Here is a 19706-nt window from a genome sequence, read left to right as displayed (position 1 = left end):
TCTTACTAATTCTTTGCGTTCAAGCCAGTAGAAATCCTTCTGGGAAGCTTTGTACTTGTCTTGATGTGTGTTGTACATGATCCTTGGAATTGTCTTTCAAGCTGCCTTTCAGGTCCTTGACCAGTGTTGTGCAACCTTTTTTGTCTCCTGGTACACTTGAACCTATAGTTAAACTTCTGCAGTACATTTGAATTGTGTTGATACCAAAAAGGAGTAAAAAGAAAAAAAGAATCTATTTACTATGCTTTGAACTTCTTTCAAAAATAATTTAATTAATGATCTTTAAAAATTTTCGTGGCACACCTAAGATCTGCACAGGGCAGACCAGTGTGCCGCAGCACAGTGGTTGAAAATCACTGTCCCAAACCCAGGATTGTGCAGTAGGACCAACACTCTGGTCAGCCAGCTGCCCTGACTTTCTAGAACTTAAGAGAGTCCCATCTCTTTCCTGGAAGTGACGAATGATGTCGACAGCTGCCGTCCGCAGGTTCTGGGTGCTTTGTGCACATCATCATGTTTAATATCCACACCGTCATATTGGATAGTAGCAATTTTTACTTTCATCTGACACGTGAAAACAGAAAGTTTGGAGAGGGTGAGTAGCAGCCGCAAGGTCACATGCAGAGCTGGGATTTGATCTGAGGCCTGACTCTGGAGCTTCTTTCTCTTCTCCCCATTAGATTGTGTTTCCCCTGAGCGAACATGAAACAAACAAACAAAAGCCCTCCATGGTGAAAGATGCTTGTGAAACTTTGCTGTTTCCACTCTTACCTTGGAGAATTAAAATGCACACAGCCTGTTGAAATTCTCAAGAGCTCTTGTGGGAAAGACACCTATTTATTTTTTTTAAACGAGAATTTCAGACTCCTTTAAAACATAGACTTCCTCCTCATCCTCTTTCTCTTCTTTTTAAGAGAATTCCACTTCATTTTCTTGACTACCTAGTATTTTCTAGAATACACTTTGGCAACCATTACATTAAGCCAGTCTCCTCTCTTTGGACTTCAGTTTCCCCATCTGTAAAATTAAGGATTTGGGCATCTGGCATGATGGTATGACTGGTGCTTGGCCTGCCCTCCAGCCGTAAGCAACCAGAAATCTGGGTAAAATCTATGAAACAACTACTTTCATGGCTGGGTACATTAGCTCACTCCTGTAATCCTAGTGCTCTGGGAGGCCTAGTTGGGTGGATTGCTTGAGTTCAGAAGTTTGAGATCAGCCTGAGCCAGAGTGAGATCCCATTTCTAAAGAAAAACTAACTGGGTATTGTGACAGGCTCCTGTAGTCCCAGCTACTTGGGAGGTTGAGGCAAGAAGATCGCTTGAGCCCAAGAACTTGCGGTTACTGTGAACTATGAAGCTATGGCACTCTACTAAGGGTGACAAAGTGAGACTCTGTCTCCAAAAAAAAAAAAAAGCAACAACTGCTTTCAGACACTGAACTACAGGCAGCTCAGGACTATGATTCCTGGGAGCAGAACACTTTCTTCATAGAGGTCATTTTCAAACCATGGCACAGGATGGTGGAACCCAAGTATAATGGGGCAGTCTCTCTGATTTGAATGGAATTTGGGGAATTTGAATTCATCATGTGTTCTATCCTAGCTGTCCTGTGTTCATTCTGCTGGTTAGTCACGGAGTAGGAATTACAGGCCAGGCATTATAGAAGGCTTCCCCATGGAGAGTTATTTTGGCTTAGACCTTAAGGATGAGTATGAATTCACCAGGCATAAAGAGCAGGTGGGGGGGGAGAGGAAGGCAGAGGGAACAGCATGTGTGAAGGCACAGTGAAGGGAGGGGACAGGCATCCAGGCCCTACTGAGAGCCCCCCACCATCCCCTACTAGCTCAGACCTGGGCAGAGAATGGCCATGAGAAATGCAGAGGGCTGGACTTGAATAAGCCCCTTTTGCAGCCTCCCCAGGACAGGAGGAGGGAATTGAGTATAGTCACACACCATGTAACAACCTTTTGGTCAGTGATGGACTGTGTATGTGATGGTGGTCCTTTAAGATTATAATGGAGCTGAAAATTTCCTACTGCCAAGGGTGCAGTGGCTCAGGCCTATAATCCCAGCACTTGGGAGGCCAAGGTGGGCGGAACTCACAAGTTCAAGACCAACCTGAACAAGAGTGAGACCCCATCTCTAAAAAATAGCTGGGTGCTATGGCGGGCCCCTGTAGTCCCAGCTTCGTGGAAGGCTGAGACAAGAGAATCACTTGAGCCCAAGAGTTTGAGGTTGCTGTGAGCTAAGATGCCACGGCACTCTACCAAGGGTAACCAAGTGAGACTTTGTCTCAAAAAAGAAAAAAAATTCCCATTGCCGAGTAATGTCATAGTCGTCATAGTGGTGTAGTCAGTACAAGGCATTACTCACATGTTTGTGGTGAGGCTGGTTAAACGAACCTACTGGGCTTCTTGTCATATAAAACAGTCTAGCACATACAATTATGTATGGTACACAATACTTGATCATGATAATCACTGTTGCTGGTTTGTTAATTTACTACACTATACTTTTTATCATTATTTAAGCGTGTACTACTATTTGCAAAAAAAAAAGTTAACTGTAAGACCCCCCTGGGGCAGATCCTTTAGGAGGAATTTGAGAAGGCTCTGTGTGTTATTGCCCTTGAAGGACTTCTAGTGGGACAAGATATGGGGGTGGAAGACAGGGATATTGAAGATCTTGACCTAGTGTAGGCCCAGGCTAAAGTGTGTGTTTGTGTTTTAGTTTTCAATAGAAGAGTTTAAAAAGTAAAAAAAAAAAAAAAGTTAAAAACAGGAAAAGCATATAGAATAAGGCTATAAAGAAACAAAATATACAGCTGTATAATACATGTGTTTTAAGTGTAATTATAGGAGTGAAAATTAAAAAAATGAAAAAGTGCCATGGAATATTATGCAGCCATAAAGAAAGATGGAGACTTTACGTCCTTCGTGTTCACATGGATAGAGCTGGAAAATGTTCTTCTTAGCAAAGTATCACAAGAATGGAAGAAAAAGTATCCAATGTACACACCCCTATTATGAAACTAATTTAGACCTTTTATATGAAAGCTATAACCTAATAACAGCCTAAGAATACGGGGAGGGGGGAGGGAGAGTGGAGGGGGGAATGGGTGGAGGGAGGGGGATTGGAGGGATCACTTCTGAGGTTTATCTTACAAGGGTACAAGTGAATCTTTCTAAGAGTAGAATGTGAACGTTTTTAAATAATAACTAAGAAAATGACATGAAGGCTATGTTAACCAGTTTGATGGAAGTGTTTCAGATTGTGTGTGAAAACACCACACTGTACCCCAGAAGTGCATTAATGTACATAGTTACCATTCAATAAAAAAAAAAATGAAAAAGTTTATAAAGTAAACAAGTTACAATAAGCTAAGGTTAATTCTTTCTATTGAAGAGAGAAAATATTTTTTAGTAGATTTAGTGAGTGTACAGTGGTTATACAGTCTACAGTAGTGGACAGTGATGGCCTAAGCTCTCACATTCACTCACTACTTGTTCACTGACTCCCCTCAAGCAACTTCCAGTCCTGCAAGCTCCATTTTTAAAAATCTTTTATATTGTATTTTTACTGTACCTTTTCTATGTCTAGTTATATTTAGATACACAAATATTCTCCACTGTGTTACAGGCACCTATTCAGTACAGTCACATGCTGTATGGCATATGGCCTAGGAGCATAGACCACACAGCCTAGGGTCATCGGAGGCCATACCATGTAGGTTTGTGTGAGAAGGTTGTAATGTTCCCATAACCACGGGCTTACCTAGCAACACGTTTCTCAGAAGTCTTCCATCCCAGTCGTTAATCTACGCATGACTATTTAGTGAGTGGCAGTGAGTGTCCCAAGGTGGGTGTGACTGTTTCCCTAATCCCAGGACCTAATCTCTGGGGCAAGAGTGGGATGTCCTTGGGAATGCTGACCGGAACAGCCGGGAGGGGGAAGTTTTCCTAAGGGTGCCTAGGGCTCTGTGAATCTCCAACCTATCCCCATTGGCTGAGGCCCCTGCACAGGCTGACAATGGAAATGCTTGCTCAGGAGAAACGCTCCCATTCAGGTGCCTCTCCAGTTAATCTGCAGTGTGTGTGTGTGTGGGGGGGGGGAGGGGGGCGGGCAGCAGCTGCTAACTTCCGGATTTGCTTGTCTTTGAATGGGGGTAATTGCTGAGAGTTGCCCATGTTCCAGATTGTTCCCTGGAAGGGGGAAGAGAGAGGGGGCTGTCACAGGCTCTGCTGTGTGCTACCCCCTGCTGGTAGCAGGGTGAAGACTCACCAGTGTGGCAGGGCCATGGGGCCCTCAAGGGTCACCTGACCTGACTGTCAGTCTGGCCCCCAAATGCAAAGGGAGGGGGTCACACAGGGTGGGCCCAGTCAGGCCATTTGGCTCCAGCAAACATCCCAGCATCCTCTACCTTGGCTGCTTGCCTCCTTCCCCTGAGTCCAGGCTGGGGCATGTGTGTCAGGGCCATCTCTGCCTTTGTCTGACTGCAGGAGACCAGCGCAGTGGTGCAGTCACTGAGGCCAGCAGCCTCCTGGGGGGCTCTCCGCGGCGGCCGTGTGGCCGGAAGGGATCCCCGTACCACACTGGGCAGCTGCACCCTGCGGTACGTGTGGCCGACCTCCTGCAGCACATCAACCAGATGAAGACGGCCGAGGGCTACGGCTTCAAGCAGGAGTATGAGGTGCACGCAGGCCCCCAGGCCAGCAGGACCCCGGCAGGCCGAGTCTGGCTCCTCTTCACTGTGCACTGACCCTGGCAGCCCTCACCCCAGTCCCTGTTGGATCCCTGGTCTGACAGTCCTGCCACAACCTGACCCTCTCTGTACCTTGACCCCCATCCTGATTCAGACTGACCTGGTTTCTTACTGTCATGTTAAGCCTGATTTGAAATCTGACTATTTGATTTCAACCCCGATTACAATCTGATTGGAAATTTAGTCTCTATCTGGATCCTAATCTTTATTCTGTCCCTAATCTGAGCCTGACCCCAACATTGACCTTGACCTAACCCTAGTCTGACATTGATCCTGACTCTCACCCTAAGCTCTCTTTCAATCCTGACTGAGATTCTGTCCTACCCCCATCTGCACTCTGACACCACCTATATCCAAATCTGAATTTGACCCACACCTTTTTACCTCTTCCAGCTCAGACCTGGATTTGACCTATTCTAAGCAGTCCCTTATTCCAAAATATCTCTGAACTCTGACCCTCTTTGTTTTCTCTTCTCATTTCCCTTCCCCAACATTCTTGGTCTCGAACCTGGTCCCTTGCTGATAAAGGGACCCACAGTGAATTTATCTCAGGCTCCAAGTTCAGCCTTGAACATGGTCTTTATTGTGGCCCCACCTCCACCCTGCCCACATCATCCCCATTGAGGGGAAGGGATCTTATGCATGGGGTCCCCTACCCCATTGACTACCACTTTCCCTCCTGGCAGAGCTTTTTTGAAGGCTGGGATGCCACAAAGAAGAAAGACAAGCTCAAGGGCAGCCGGCAGGAGCCTATGCCTGCTTGTGAGTTCTGGGGAAGGGCCCATGGTCTAAGGCAGGCAGTGGGTGGAGTGGGTGGAGGAATCAGGAAAGGGGAGCACAGCCAAAGTGAGCTCTGGGGAAGTCTCAGAGGTTGTGGAAGTGTTGGGAACCATTTCCTGAGGGCCCAGCATATGCTGAACCCCGTGCTGAGCTTTACATCCATTATCTCACTTATTCCTCTCCAATTACCCTGTGAAGTAGGTACTCTTAGAATCCCCATTTCACAGATAAGGAGGTTAAGACTCCTGCTCAAAGTCACACAGCTAATTGCCTGATGTTTGGGAGACATCCCAGCTGTTTGGGAGACTGAGGCAGGAACATTGCTTGAGGCCATGAGTTTGAGTCTGCAGTGTGCTATGATCATGCTTCTGCATTCCATCCACAGAGTGAGACCCCTGTCTCTTAAACACAAATTGCCTGAGCAGCATACACTCTTGACCTTCTTTGGTTTTAGACTCTAACCCCTGGCCTGTCCTGCCTCCTGCAGTGTTCAGAGCCTACTGGTCCATCCTGAGCCTCTAGGGTTCCTGGCTGCCCTGCCTGTGTTCCACCCCTGGCCTCCAGGAAGACCTCCCCAACTGCACTCATTCTGGGCTGCACAGTTCAGCCCCTGTCCGCCTGCTCTGTGTTTACAGATGATCGGCACCGAGTGAAACTCCACCCGATGCTGGGAGACCCTAATGCCGACTACATTAATGCCAACTATATAGACGTGAGTGCCTTGCCCTGTCATTTCTGCAGACCTGGCCCTGTCCACTCCAGGCTCACGTCCAAGCAGGACGGAAACTTTTCAGGGGATAAAAGGGGGTTCAGATGGGGCTGAGTGCCTCTACCTCCTGCTTTTGGTGCCAGGGAGCTCAGAGGAGGGGGAGGACAGAGTGGGTGGCAGCCTTTAGGAAGGCTTCCTGTAGGCTGGAGTTCTCTTGAGAGATAGGGGGCTTCAGTGAAGCACAACAAAGGGAAGAGACAGACAGCTAGGCCTAGGGATGAGGAGGTATCCCCTCGTGTGAGGGGCCAAGAGGCTTGAAGGGTGGGATTCTCCCAATTCACTGTGAGGCTGAAGAGTTAGGCAGGGACTGGGTTGCGAAGGCTTAAGTGGCAGGCTCTGGAGTTGGGGCTTATTTTCTGGGGACACCAGGGAGTTGGGACAGTGTTTTGATTATGTTCAGAAGGGTGCTTTCAGAATAATAGTGCACATGTATTGAGAATGTACTGTGTGCCAAGCATTTTATACCTAATACCTCACTTTATATAATCTTGCAACCACTCTTCAGTAGTCAGCTTCATGACTTCACTTTACAGGTGAGGAAACTGGGGCTCAGAGAGGTGAAGCTACTTGTCCTAGGTCACACAGCTAGTGAATGATTAAAAAAAGGACTCAAACCTCAGCCTATCCGTGTGTTTTCAAAACCTTTGCTGCTGACCATTAGGCTATTTCCACACCCACTGCAGCAGCTGGACCGGGGTGGATTGGAAGGAGGGGGTCAAAGACAGGGCACACAGCCACAAGGCCTATGTTTGGATCTCAAGAAGAGGAGATAAGACTACTCCAGAAGGGTGGATGAGTGGTGAGACAAGACAGGGCCCAGGGACCCTGGTCAGACTCCCCCTATCCCTACAGCAGACCCAGTTTGGGAGAGCACCATTTGATGGTTTATAAAATATATTTTGAGCACTATCTATGTGCCAGGCATTGTGCTGGGTATCAGGGATACAGATGTGAACAAATAAAGGCATGGCCTCTGCTTTCCGTGAACAATATGCTAGTCAGGGAGAAAGATAAACATGTATGCAAATGAATACTTTCAGATTGGCTGGGGAAGCACAGGCCAGAAAAGAGGAGGTACGTTCTCAGTGTCATACAGCAAGGTAGTGGCAGAGGCAGGGCTGGCGCGGAGAGAAGGAAGGAGCGGGAGAAGGGAGAGGCATTACAAAGGCTTGAGGTGCCAGGAGGATCCAGGTGCAGGTCTGGGAGCAGAGGTGGTCAGGCACTGGGAGGTGGTCTCTCCTCTCCCTCTTCTCATCCTCCTCCTGGGGCCGGATGTACTGCCCCGTGTCCTCCAGAGTCCCTTGCCTTCTCCCCCACCCATCCTGTCCCTTGGCTGGGGTTAGGGCTGGGCCTGGGCTCACAGACTTGGGCAGCTTTGATGACAGAGGGCCTCTCTGTCTAGTCAAGGTCCCAGTCGGCTTCTCTTGGGCCCCAGCAGGGACATGCCACCCACCCCTCTCTGGCCCAGACTGGCCTGGCCTGGCCTGCCGTCTCTGCTCTGCCTGCCCGCTCACATCGCCCATTCTGGCCACTCCTGTGCTCCGTCCACATCCATCTGCCTCTGGCCTAATATCTGTCTCTTTTGCTTTGTACTGTTCCCTCACTGGAATCATTAAGATTCGGATAAACCGTGAAGTAAGTATCTCTCTCCCCTCCGCCTCCTCCTCCTTCTCTTCCTCCTGTCTGTCTGACTGGCTGTATCTCAGACTCTCTCACAGTCTCTGGCTGTCTGTCTCTCTCTGTCTCTGTCCTCCTTCCCCTCTACTTGTGTGCCCAGCACCAACCGTCCATTTCAGCAGCCTGGCCAGGGGCCACCCAGGACTGAAGATTTGACAGTGTCCCTGTTGTAAGCAGTTGCCTCCCATCCACCACTACCTTGAGACCAGGCAGCAGTGTTGGAGTGCTTGCATCAGTCCCCACTGTCTGCCACTTTTGTCCCTTAGCCCCACCATTCCCAGTGAGTCCTCACTAGGAGGACCTGCAGGACCTTGGGACAGGCAGGGGGAAGGAGGCTGACAGGGTGGCCCTGTCTCTGTTGTTTAGGGGTCAAGGTGTTTGGACAGTCCTGGGTCAGTCCCCCTAAAACCAGCTTTCCTAGTGTTCAAATCCCTTCATGATTAGTTTTCTTGAAACTCATCCCCAACCACTTTGCCCTCAATTTAGCCCTAATTCAAATGTTTTTTTGGGAGGGGGAAGTGGTTTAGGTATTCTATTTTTTAAAATTGTGCCATCTTTTGGCCTTTTAAGAATTAAAAAAAAATGCCCTAATACTTCAAGTGATCTTCTAATTTGGTTTTTAATACATTTATAGTATTTCCATAGTATTTAATGGCTGAGGGGATTATTTGCTATTACATGCATGCCTTTTCTTATTTTATCTCCTCTTTCCTTTAAAAAATATATTTCTTGCTTTTTTATGATTGCTCAAATACTGTGCATTATCAGATTTTCAGACAACATGGAGATGCTTAGGATATAAAGTGAAAGGTCCCCATAGTCACGTCTCCTGGACATGACTGGTTAGCCCAGATGTACCCCTTATTTTGAGGGTGCCTTAAAATAAGGCAATTGGTTTGTCAATTTCCCACATTTAAAGGGAATATTAGACTCCCAAAACACTGTGGATATGCCCCATAAGGAAGTGCCCCATAAGGAAGTGATGGATACAGGTCATTGCACTTCTTCATATCTCAATTTTCACAACAACCCACTTGCTCTCAAGTCCAACCCATTTGGTTTGTTGTTGTCAGATTTTTTTTTTTTGAGACAGAGCCTCAAGCTGTCCCCCTGGGTAGAGTGCTGTGGCATTACAGCTCACAGCAACCTCCAACTCCTGGGCTCAAGCGAGTCTCCTACCTCCGCCTCCCAAGTAGCTGGGACCACAGGCGCCCGCCACAACGCCCGGCTATTTTTTGGTTGCAGAGGTGATTGTTGTTGGCGGGTCCGGGCTGGGGATTCGAACCCACCACCTTAGGTGTACGTAGCTGGCGCCTTAGCTGGTTGAGCTATAGGCGCCGAGCCTGTTGTCAGATTCTTAAGAATTACCCTGGGAAGACTTGGCTTAATACTTGGTCAAATGCCAGTTAACAGTAGTGCCATTGACTGAGCTCCTGCTGTGTTCCAGGCACTTAAGACACATCATTTCATCTTTACCACACTCTGTATGTTAGGGACCATACTGACCTGCATTTGGCAGGTGGAAAAATTGAGGCTTGGAAAAGTTAAGTGACTTGCTTAGGGCCACACAGCTTTTAACTGGCAGAACTGGGTCACAAACCCAGCCTTAGCCTTCAACCCTTACACTGGACTGTGGTTCTCACCCTCTGTGGGTGCAGTTCCCTGCTCTACCCAGTCGGGACCCAGTGAGGGCACTGTGAACACCTGGGCCCTGCCCATGCCTCCTGGAGAGTGAGGGCCAGTGCTCTCCAAGGTTGGTGTCCAGCTTTGGTATATACAAGGCGATCTGCTGGTCTTCCTTTAAAATCTGGTCATTTTAACTTTCTCTTTCCGTCCTTTATGTAATATAATTGTGCAGTAATAAATAGACACATATTTTTAAATGCAGATAGTGAGGGTTATTCGCTCAAACATTTGTTTCAGGTAGGATTGTGTGACAGTCGTGTGCCCATTGTATGACACTTTCTCTAAAAAGATACCTCCAAACAACAGAAGACTAGGACACTGGAATTAAGCAGAAATGTTTGGAATAGAGTTGAATTTTGGACTAACTGGTCCTTGGGCAAGTGGATCGGTTTTAACTGAGTTCTGTTCCTCTTCTTTGAGCACTGGCACTGTGCCAGTGCTCAGGGCAGAGCTGAGGGAAACAGGCGAGGCCCCTGATCTCATGTGGCCTTAGGCAAACTGGTTTTAGGTGGGGGTAGCCTGTTTCCAGCTTGACTGGCACTGGCACTGGCAGTGGGAGGGGAGCCTGGCTGCACCTTTAATGGTCCCCCCAATCACCCTCTGTACATCCTCCTCTGACCCAGCTGCCTGGAGGCTCTGTTGAGGACTTGAAGCAGACATGACCACAGGAGGGAGTTAGGCCAGATCTAGAAAGGTTCCCAGTGGTAAGGGCTGAGAGTCTCTGGGAGGTTCTTCATTATTATCAGCAGTTTTGACTGTGTTTTGGTGATATTCATGGGAACAGTAGGTAAGCATACAATAGAATCTCCGTGTGTGTCCCTTGCTGTTATCTTCTTACTGTCAAGGAGAGCGGAGGCCAAGGGAGCTGGAGAGCGCTGGCTTCTCAGAATATGTTTTGAGGCCCAGCAGTGTGGGCACCACCTGGGAGCTGGTTGAAAACGCACCATCCCAGGCCCTACCCTAGACCTTCTGAATCTGAATCTGCCTTTTAACCAGATCCCCAGGAGATTCATGTGTACACTGAAGGCTGAGAAGCATCCTCTTAGCACTCAGAGTCACACAGCTACTCCTTGGCAGAGGTGCGACAGAGACGGAGGCCCGTTTGACTCCAAGACTGTTTTCTAACCCTACAGTCAATCGCCTTCCTCCCTAGCAGTTCTTGACATCCTCTTGTATCCACTTGATCCATTTTTATCCTCACGGATATTCCTTAAGCTTTAAAATAGTAGTAGTAATAATAATAGTGGCTACTACTGATTAAGTGCTGACTTTGTGCTTGACACAGTGCCAAACGTTTATTTTAGTTAATCCTCACAACAGCCCTAGGAGGGAAATGCATAGTACTACATTTATGCTGTTTTATAGATGTGAAAATGGAGGCGTAAAAAAGTGAATGGCTTTTTGCCTAAAGTGCACCCAGCTGGCAAAAGGCAGAGCTGGAATTTGAACCCTAGTGGTTGCTGGGAGCTATGTTGAGAGCGTGAACTTGATGCAGGGGGCCGACAGTGATGGTTTCCTGCAGTTCCCATTTCCACGTGGCCCACAGCGATGCGCTGGGTATCTGGTGGGCTCTTGCGCCCAGAAAGATGAGGCCTGTGGCAGGACCTTAAGGGTGGCTGTGGCCCTGGGGTGGAGCATAGGTGGGACTGGAACCTCTCCTCAGCCTGAGGTCTCAGGGGATGGAGGATAAAGGAGCTCTTGGCCTGCTTTGTGGGAAATGGTGCAGGTAAAGTGCTTAGCACAGTATGTGATCATAACAGGGTCTCAAAAATTCACCATCATTATTATTGACTTTAAAGATTATTATCTAAGGGCCATGAGTGACCCTTACACTTCCAACCTGAAGCCTTCATCTAGGCCTCCCAAGCTGAGTGACCGAGGTGGTGGGCATGGGGTGCTGTCTACTCTGGTTGCCCTGAGGATGGCTGTGATAGCTGACAAGCTCTGGTTACCCCATGTTGGGGGTCTTTTGGGACTCTGTCATCCTAGGGCAGGGTTATCCTAGACTTTTTCTCCCAATGATAGCCTGGTTATAAGCAGATAACTATCCTCACTTTATGGGTGGGGAAACCTTCTGGCCCATGAAGGAGTCCTGTCCTCCCTAGGGCCTTACAGAAAAGGTGGGATTAAACCCAAGACACTAGTGTCCTAGCTGCATTCTTCCTTCCTTGGGGACTGGGAGAACAAGGTCACCCTGGTTAGGAGGCCATGGGGATGAGGGTGGGGTAGGTTCCTGGAGGGATGGGGGGTGCTGCTTCTGGGAGAAGAGAGCGAAGGAAGTCTGGGGAGTGAGGGGCTGCTCCCTGGGGTCTAACCACGCCTTCTTCTCCTGTTCCAGGGTTACCACAGGTCAAACCACTTCATAGCCACCCAAGGTACCTGGCATCTCTGCTGCGTGTGCCCAGCGATGTGCTGGAGTCCCCTCTGCCTGCCTTTCTGCCTTCCTGCTGCTCTGCCTGGCTCCTGTCTGCCTCCCATCTGCCTCCCTGTCTCTCTGTTTGCTTGTCTGCTTCCTGCCTGCTGGCTGAGTCTCACCTGGCCCTTGGCCTCGGTCCCCCCTTTGTGTTAGCGTTCAGTCCTTTGTTAGCAGGCTGTTCTGTCTCCAAGGTGGCATGTGCAGAAGAGCTAGCCAGGCTTAGTCCTCATGGGTGTGCATTGTGCCCGTCGGTCTGGTGCTGCCTGGGTTTCTGCCTCTTTTCCCTGACTGTCCATCCGTCTGTCCCTCCTGGGGACTTGTGCTGGGGACTGAGGGTCTGGCCCTCCAGCTCTGGGTCCTATTCAGGGTGCCTGGGGTGTGCAGCCAGGCCCTCTCCTGATGGCCCACCCAGGGCCCTGTAGGCATGAGTGGGCTGTTGAGAGGTTTGTGTGGAGTGGTGGTGCTGGACAGTGGGGTATGCTGGTCCTGGGCAGAAATTTTGCCTCAGGGGCAGGCACACTCTGCATCCCCAGGGCCGAAGCCTGAGATGGTCTATGACTTCTGGCGCATGGTGTGGCAGGAGCACTGTTCCAGCATCGTCATGATCACCAAGCTGGTTGAGGTGGGCAGGGTAAGCGGGGCTGTGGGGTGGGCTGGGGGGGCATGGAGGGCCAAGGGGGTAGTGAAGAGCCCACTGAATCTTGTATCATGGGGACTGCAGGTAAAATGCTCCCGGTACTGGCCAGAGGACTCAGACATGTACGGGGACATCAAGATCACGCTGGTGAAGACAGAGACTCTAGCTGAGTATGTCGTGCGCACCTTTGCCCTGGAGCGGGTGAGTCTCCCCGCAGAGGGCGCCTGAGAGGTGGGGCAGGAGCAGGAGGGGCAAGGAGGGTACCACTGCCAGCCTCAGCGAAGAAGCTACCTGGGCACTGTGCTGGGAGCACCGTGGAAGGTCAGGATGGTCAGTGTTTCTGCTGGTGACTCCAAGAGGAAGTTGAGAAGTGGAAATGATGACAGTAACTGCCAGGTGCTGGCTCCCACTCTGCACTGAGCTTGTTACCCATGTTATTTCCGTCCAGGAAGGTGATGCAGGTTAGGTGTCTACTATTAGCCCATTTTACAGATAAAGAAAGTGAGGCTCTCAGTGGTTATGTCTTGTGTAACAGGCCATATCATTAGTGACTGGCCACTGAGCCCTGTCCATGATCCCATTTGATCTGCCCTGTATAATCCTTGGAGGAAAGAGGGTTTTTCCCTTTTAAACCAGACCCAGGGAGTCAAAATGATCTCTTCTGTTTACACAACAAGCTGGTGGCAGAAGTGGGTGTTTAATAGTGTCAGGCAGATCCTGTCCAAGTCCTGTATGTTGTCTGTTTGTCCAACCCTGCAAAATAGCTTCTCTTCTTTGAGCCTTAGTTTTCTCACTTGTACAATGGTTAGTACCTCATCAATGTAGTATCATTGGCATTGATTGAGATCATGTGATGAGGAGCTCATCACAGGACCTGGTGCACAGCAAGTGTCTGACAGATGCTGCCAGTTGCCAGTTGCTCTGACTGTTATTACTGTGGTCTCTGCAGAGAGGCTACTCTGCCCGGCACGAGGTCCGCCAGTTCCACTTCACAGCGTGGCCAGAGCATGGTGTCCCCTACCATGCCACAGGGCTGCTGGCCTTTATCCGGCGCGTGAAGGCCTCCACCCCACCTGATGCTGGGCCCATTGTCATCCACTGCAGGTGGGAGCACTGGGGTTCCCAAGGAGAAGAGGGCCAGTGGGGAGGGAGCTTGGGGGGGGGGGAGTTGGTTCAGGGTCTATAGGAGGGCCTAGGCCTGGGCTTATCTTGCTCAGAGACAGAGAACCAGGAGGAAAGACCCTGGAAAGACCCTTTGCCCTTTGTTCTTTGACTCTGAGGTTGGTACCTTCATATGCCCCCTAAGACCTGTGAAGCCCCTTGACCCAGGTGCTGGGAGGTGCTGGAGACAAGGAGGAAGGCGATTTAGGGGTTGGTGAGGCACCAGGCACAACCGAGTTTGGCCTGGATCCACTGAACAGGTGTTTGTTGCACACCTGCTGCGTGCTACATTTGGCTTAGGGCTGGGAAGCTTTACTTTTTTGCCAAACTCGGTGGGCCTTGCTTGTTCCTTTGGCCTTCATACCCTTAGCAGACCCTGAGTGGCTTCTATGACCCCAGCTGCCCTTTCTTTGTCTGCTCTGCTTCCTCCCTGGCTGCACATCTTTCTCTGGCCTCTTAAATGGGGGCCCAGAATTCTGTCCTCCCCACCCCACAGCCCTAAAAGCTGTGGCTTTGGCAAGTAACCTGGAACAAGTCCAAGGCCTCAGTGTTTTGTCTGGACTCTTCTGTTGGATTTTTACCAGCTCCCCAAATGCCACATGGCAGACTCCTTCTCCCTGCCCTGCCACCTGTACCAGCAGCTTTTCTTTGATTTCTTTAGGCCCCTGTAAGATACCATCTTATTAGAATATTAATGTAACTTTCTTGATATATAATACACTTAAAGCAAAGTGCACAAATACTAAGTGTGGGACAGCCACATCCACAGTGGCCATGTGGCAGAAGAGTGTTTTAATAAAAGCCTTCCCAGGTTGCTCTGGGAGCGCCGAAGAATGACATCTGCCCAGAAGTGTTAGAAATACTCCAGCGAGAATGTGAATGGGTAGGAGTGTGTAGGGTTTTGATGGATGTGCAGGAGATGAGGAGAGGACATTCTTGGATTAGCTCTGAGCATCCCTGTTATCCCTCTCCCCTAGCCCAAGTTACTAAGAAGTTTCGTCTCTGCAGACTCCCTGCCCTCACCATCCCTCTTCTCCACCCCAGCTCTGTCCTGTCATACTTGATGAGAACTCCTCTATCCAGCAGCCTGATCCCTGCTTCTTCGTGCTTGGGGCGGGGAGGTCTTCTCTGGATCCCGGTCCCCTGTGTGGTATAGATACAGCCAGTCCTCTTCTCCTCTTCTTAGTCCCAGGCTCCCTCCCCAAGGGTCTGATGTGGCCTGGGCCTGCTTTTTCCCCAGCGCGGGCACTGGCCGCACAGGATGCTACATTGTCCTGGATGTGATGCTGGACATGGCAGAGTGTGAGGGCGTCGTGGACATTTACAACTGCGTGAAGACCCTCTGCTCCCGGCGTGTCAACATGATCCAGACTGAGGTGCAGGGACCTGGCCCTGTCCCCACCAGTTTCTCTAGGACAGGAGTCTTTGAGGAAGGAGCGCAGTGCTGGTGGAGTGTGTCCAAAGGCTCTTCCCTTCCCTAGGGTCCTTCCTGAACTTGGCTGCCAGCCTCTTAGGGTCTTCCCAAACTCAGCTCCACTGTGTTCTGTTGGGGAAGGTCAACAACAATGGGTTTTTTAGTCAAGACATCACTGGGTTTGCATCCTCACTGGACTCACTTAACTAGATAAGCCAGGATTTGAACCCAGGATTTGTGACCTTGGGCTGTCCCTTCACCTCTCAGAGCATCTCACAGGGATGAAATAGGAGATAAGTGAGCATGTCCATGGTGGCATGTGGTTGGACTCTGACCTTACCTTGACCTCGAGCAGCTCTGCAGCTTCTAGTCCTCTCCTTATTCTTGTATTCTTGTCTTCTGTTCCAGGAGCAGTACATCTTTATTCACGATGCAATCCTGGAGGCCTGCCTGTGTGGGGAGACCACCATCCCTGTGAGTGAGTTCAGGGCTACCTACAAGGAGATGATCCGCATTGATCCTCAGAGTAATTCCTCCCAGCTGCGGGAAGAGTTCCAGGTGGGGAATGAGCGTGTGTATAGGTGTGGAGCTTGTGTTGGGAGGTCTTTAGTACTATAGGAGTCATTGAGGACCCAGCAGGAGGAACCAGACTGAGACCACAGTTGGAGGGATGGGGTTGGGCTACAGGAAGGACTTTGAGACAGTAGAGGAGATGGTCCATTCAAATGGTTAAGAGCGTAGGCTTTGGAGTCAGATAAACCTGGGTTCAAATCTTGGCTTACCTACTTAAGACCTGTGAGCATCTTTGAACAAGTCACTTTACCTCTCTAAGCTTTAGCTTTGTTACCCAGAAAATAGTTCCTGTCTCCTTTGCAATGTTTGTATTTAACTCTTTTGGCTGTGAATGATTAAAAATCCAACTCTTATAACTGAAAAGTGTGAGGAAGGTGCAGCTTCAGTTGTGGCTGGATCCAGGGGCTCCAGTGATGATGCCAACGCTTGGTCTGTCTCTGCTCTTGGTTCTGCTTTCCTATTTCTGGCTTCATTTTCAGACCTGCACTCGGGACCCAGCAGTGCCAGGCTCATATTATCTCTACCGTCAGGAGACTCTGGAAAAGGAGACTTGCTGCTCCCAATAACCCCAGCTAGTCCTTAGACTAGGCTCTCACTTGCCCATCCCTAAAGCAGTCACTGGGGCCAGCAGGAGCTTGCTGATTGGGCCTGGCTTTGGTTGCATGCCTGCAAGGCCTGGTCTGTCACTAGGCAGGCAGAGACCTGAGACAGTCTTTTCACACTAGGGTTCCTACAAGTGCTTAGTGGATGGCATATGCTGGGTGCCTGGTGCTCCAGAGCTGGCACAGGGTGATGCCATAGGAGATGCTGCCAGGGATTCCTGGCGGAGGGGGTTGGGCTTTGGGTATCATGAGACTTAGGTTTCTCCTGAGGGATCCCAAGACTGAGACCCTGGGAACCTGGAGGCACGAGGTTGTCAGGCATGTGGGTGGAGGAGATGCCCCAGAGGCCCTGGCTTGATTTAGTGCCAGATGCTCAGGACTTGCATTCTGTTCAGACAGGCTGTGACCAAGGAAGGTGACTACCTCTGCCAGGTCCCTGGAGTCTGCTTTGTGGAGGGTAGAGGGTTTCAGGGCTTGGCTCAATGAAAGCATTGCCAATCCAGTAACGATCCTCACTGTGCCCTGCGTGTGCCAGGCTTGGTGCTTGTTGTTGTCCCACTTTATCCTCCCAGCAGCCTCATGGAGCAGGCATATTACTTTCCCATTTTACAGTTAAAGAAACTGAGGCTAAGAGATATAGTCGTTTGTCTTACACAGGTGGTAAGAAAGCAGTCTGTAGTCTCCAGAGCTGTCTGGGCCCAGAGTGGCCTAGCAACAGGGAGCCAGGGTCCGTGCCCTCTCTCCTTTCTCTCTGGATCTTAGTTTCTCCATCCATAAAGTGGGGTTCATAGCACAGCCTGTCCTCTTTCATGGGTGTGATTCTTCCCTGTCACTCCTATGTCTTGTAGACGCTCAACTCAGTCACACCGCCGCTGGACGTGGAGGAGTGTAGCATCGCCCTGCTGCCCCGGAACCGCGACAAGAACCGCAGCATGGATGTCCTGCCTCCCGACCGCTGCCTGCCGTTCCTCATTTCCACCGATGGGGACCCCAACAACTATATCAACGCAGCTCTAACTGATGTGAGAGCTTGGAGATGGGGTGGGCTGGAGCACTTTCCCTCCTGGCAGCATCTGGGAGGGTTCAGGGGCCAAAGGAGCAGAGCTGAGGGCTCAGGTGGGGGGACCCTCTGCTCATTCTGGGGTACAGTCCCATGAGGTGACCCTCCTACCTCAGTGATCTTCCGTTTAGGGTGTTCAAGCCAGTGCTCCCCTGTTAGGTGTTATTTTCAGCCTGCCTGGGGGTCTGGGATGTGGAGTTCAGGCAGGGCTGTCTCCAGGATCAGGCCCAGTAGAGCCTGAGGTCAGCTGAGTGAATCAGGGGGATCCCTCAAGGGTTTGGGGTTGGGACTTAGGACCTTATGTGTGGAGCCAGCTTGTATTGAGGAGGTTGAGCTGGAGAATGCTCCAGAACCTGGCCTAAAAGGGTGACTTGTCCCCTGGCTCCAGCTTGGCTATGGTCTGAGGGCTCAGGAGGGGTCTCTGCCTCCTTTGCTGGAGGTGGATCCTGGTGCTTCAGGGCTCTGATGAATAAGCCCCATTCCTCCTCCACGCTGGAGCCAGTACAGGCAGGTAGAGATGAAAATGTTGCAGATAAAACAGGAGGGTGCTTGCTTGCTTGCTTGATTGATTTTTTGAGATATAGTCTCACTTTATTGTCCTCAGTAGAATGCTGTGGCATCATAGCTCACAGTAACCTCAAACTCCTGGGCCAAGTGATTCTCTTGCCTCAGCCTCCCAAGTAAAAGGGACTATAGGTGCCTGCCCCAACACTTGGCTATTTTTAGAGACAGGGTCTCAGCTGTTTTTAGAAATGGGGTCTTGCTCTGGCTCAGGCTCCTCTAACACATGAGCTCAAGCAGTCCACCCGCCTCGGCTTCCCAGAGTGCTAGGATTATAGCATGAGCCACTGCACCGGCCTAGAGGGTGGAGCTTTAGGTAAGTGGCCAAGTAGGCTGCTGCTCCCCCAGTGTGTTAGGTGAACTTGCCCTCTGGGGTGCAGCTGTGTACCTGCAGGCCACCCCTCCCCATGAGGAACAAGCCTTTATGTGTGGCAGGGCCAAGGGCAGATAGAGTACACACCTTTTGAGGGCAGGCTGGCCCAGAAAAGAGAGGAAGGTGCAGAGCTGAGCACCCTCAGCCATGGGAGGAGTGAATGCAGGGTGGGCCAAGGCTGGGTGTCCCTGCTGGATGTCCCTCCAGGCGGAAATGAGAAATGCAGAGAAGGGAGATTCTCCCACAGCAGGGCACAGGGAGATGGGCTTTCTGTGGCCTGGTTCCTGGCCAGGAGCCCTTTGGCAGGGCAGTGCAGGGGACAGTGGGGTTTCTCTGAATAGGAAGAGCTCCCACCCTTGCTTCTCAGAGGGCTTCCTGGTGGGAGCTGAGCTGAGGGGAGGAGCAGCTCAGCCACTGATGAGAGGGGCCTGTCAGTCATCTTCACTCAGCCTGGTGGATGGAGAGTGTGTGTGCCCATGTGCTTACCTGTGGACATCTGGTCTGCTGAGGGTCAGGGGTCCTGGACGGGTGGTGTGGGATACTGGGAAGATTATTGAACTAAACTTAGGAACCTATGGCTTCCCTCCTGGTCCCCTCCATGGCCTCACTGAGCCAATCTGCACATGGGTGTGGGGGATGGGGTAGGTAGAGCGTCTCTAGGGTCTTGAGCCTCTGAGCTGGGGCTTGCTGGCCCTGGTGGGAATGGGTCTGTTAGGTGGAAAAACTCTGTAACAACCATGCCCCTCCTGGGGTCCTTGATGCCTCTGACACTTGACCATGTGAGTCCTGGTGGTTCAGGAGCCAGGAGACCCTAATTCTCAGGGGGCCCTGAATGTGGGGTCTGTTCGGGGTGGTCAAATCAAGCCCTGTCCTGCACCCAGGGCTGAATTTTGGAGTCTGGCTGGGCCTGGCCCTGAGGAGCTGCTGATCTGTGAGCCTTCAGAGAGGCCTGGGGAGGGACAGCTGGTGGATTGGGAGGGAGGCCCTTATTTCTCTCTGGACTGCCCCTTACAGGATTACCAAGGGCAGGTCAAAGTTTAGTCAAGGTCAAAGTCAGAAGAAGCCACATAAGGGTCAGGGTACTGGGAGCCTGTGTCAGCCTATAGGTCAGGATGATGAGGGATTAGGGAAGGGGTTTGGAGGGTAAAAGCTGAGGAGAGGGATGGAGATCTGGCATAGGGTGGGATGAGGCAGGTCACCAGGGGAGCCTGGGGTTACAGCTCTGAGAGGAGA

General features: G+C 50.6%; 1 protein-coding gene across 4 annotated transcripts in view; it reads left to right on the top strand.

Moving 5' to 3' along the window:
• The window catches only part of PTPRU (protein tyrosine phosphatase, receptor type U), an 87582-nt gene that overhangs the window by 61259 nt on the left and 6617 nt on the right, over positions 1 to 19706 (top strand). For 2 of the 4 annotated variants that reach the window (XM_003800761.3, XM_012812002.2), the window contains 10 exons: positions 4502 to 4692; positions 5451 to 5526; positions 6180 to 6256; positions 12015 to 12051; positions 12626 to 12723; positions 12814 to 12930; positions 13679 to 13833; positions 15131 to 15266; positions 15713 to 15862; positions 17328 to 17501. In XM_003800761.3, the coding sequence (XP_003800809.1) occupies positions 4502 to 4692; positions 5451 to 5526; positions 6180 to 6256; positions 12015 to 12051; positions 12626 to 12723; positions 12814 to 12930; positions 13679 to 13833; positions 15131 to 15266; positions 15713 to 15862; positions 17328 to 17501 (1211 nt within the window). Of the gene's footprint in view, positions 1 to 4501; positions 4693 to 5450; positions 5527 to 6179; positions 6257 to 7930; positions 7949 to 12014; positions 12052 to 12625; positions 12724 to 12813; positions 12931 to 13678; positions 13834 to 15130; positions 15267 to 15712; positions 15863 to 17327; positions 17502 to 19706 lie in introns of all 4 variants that reach the window. The other 2 variants (XM_003800763.3, XM_003800762.3) reach the window with 2 other exon arrangements.

Source organism: Otolemur garnettii, unplaced genomic scaffold (assembly GCF_000181295.1).
Source record: "Otolemur garnettii isolate 467f Iridium unplaced genomic scaffold, OtoGar3 scaffold00184, whole genome shotgun sequence".
Classification (NCBI taxonomy): Eukaryota; Metazoa; Chordata; class Mammalia; order Primates; family Galagidae; genus Otolemur; species Otolemur garnettii.
The sequence above is the reverse complement of the archived record's forward strand: the minus strand, read 5'-3'. Positions and strand labels throughout refer to the sequence as shown.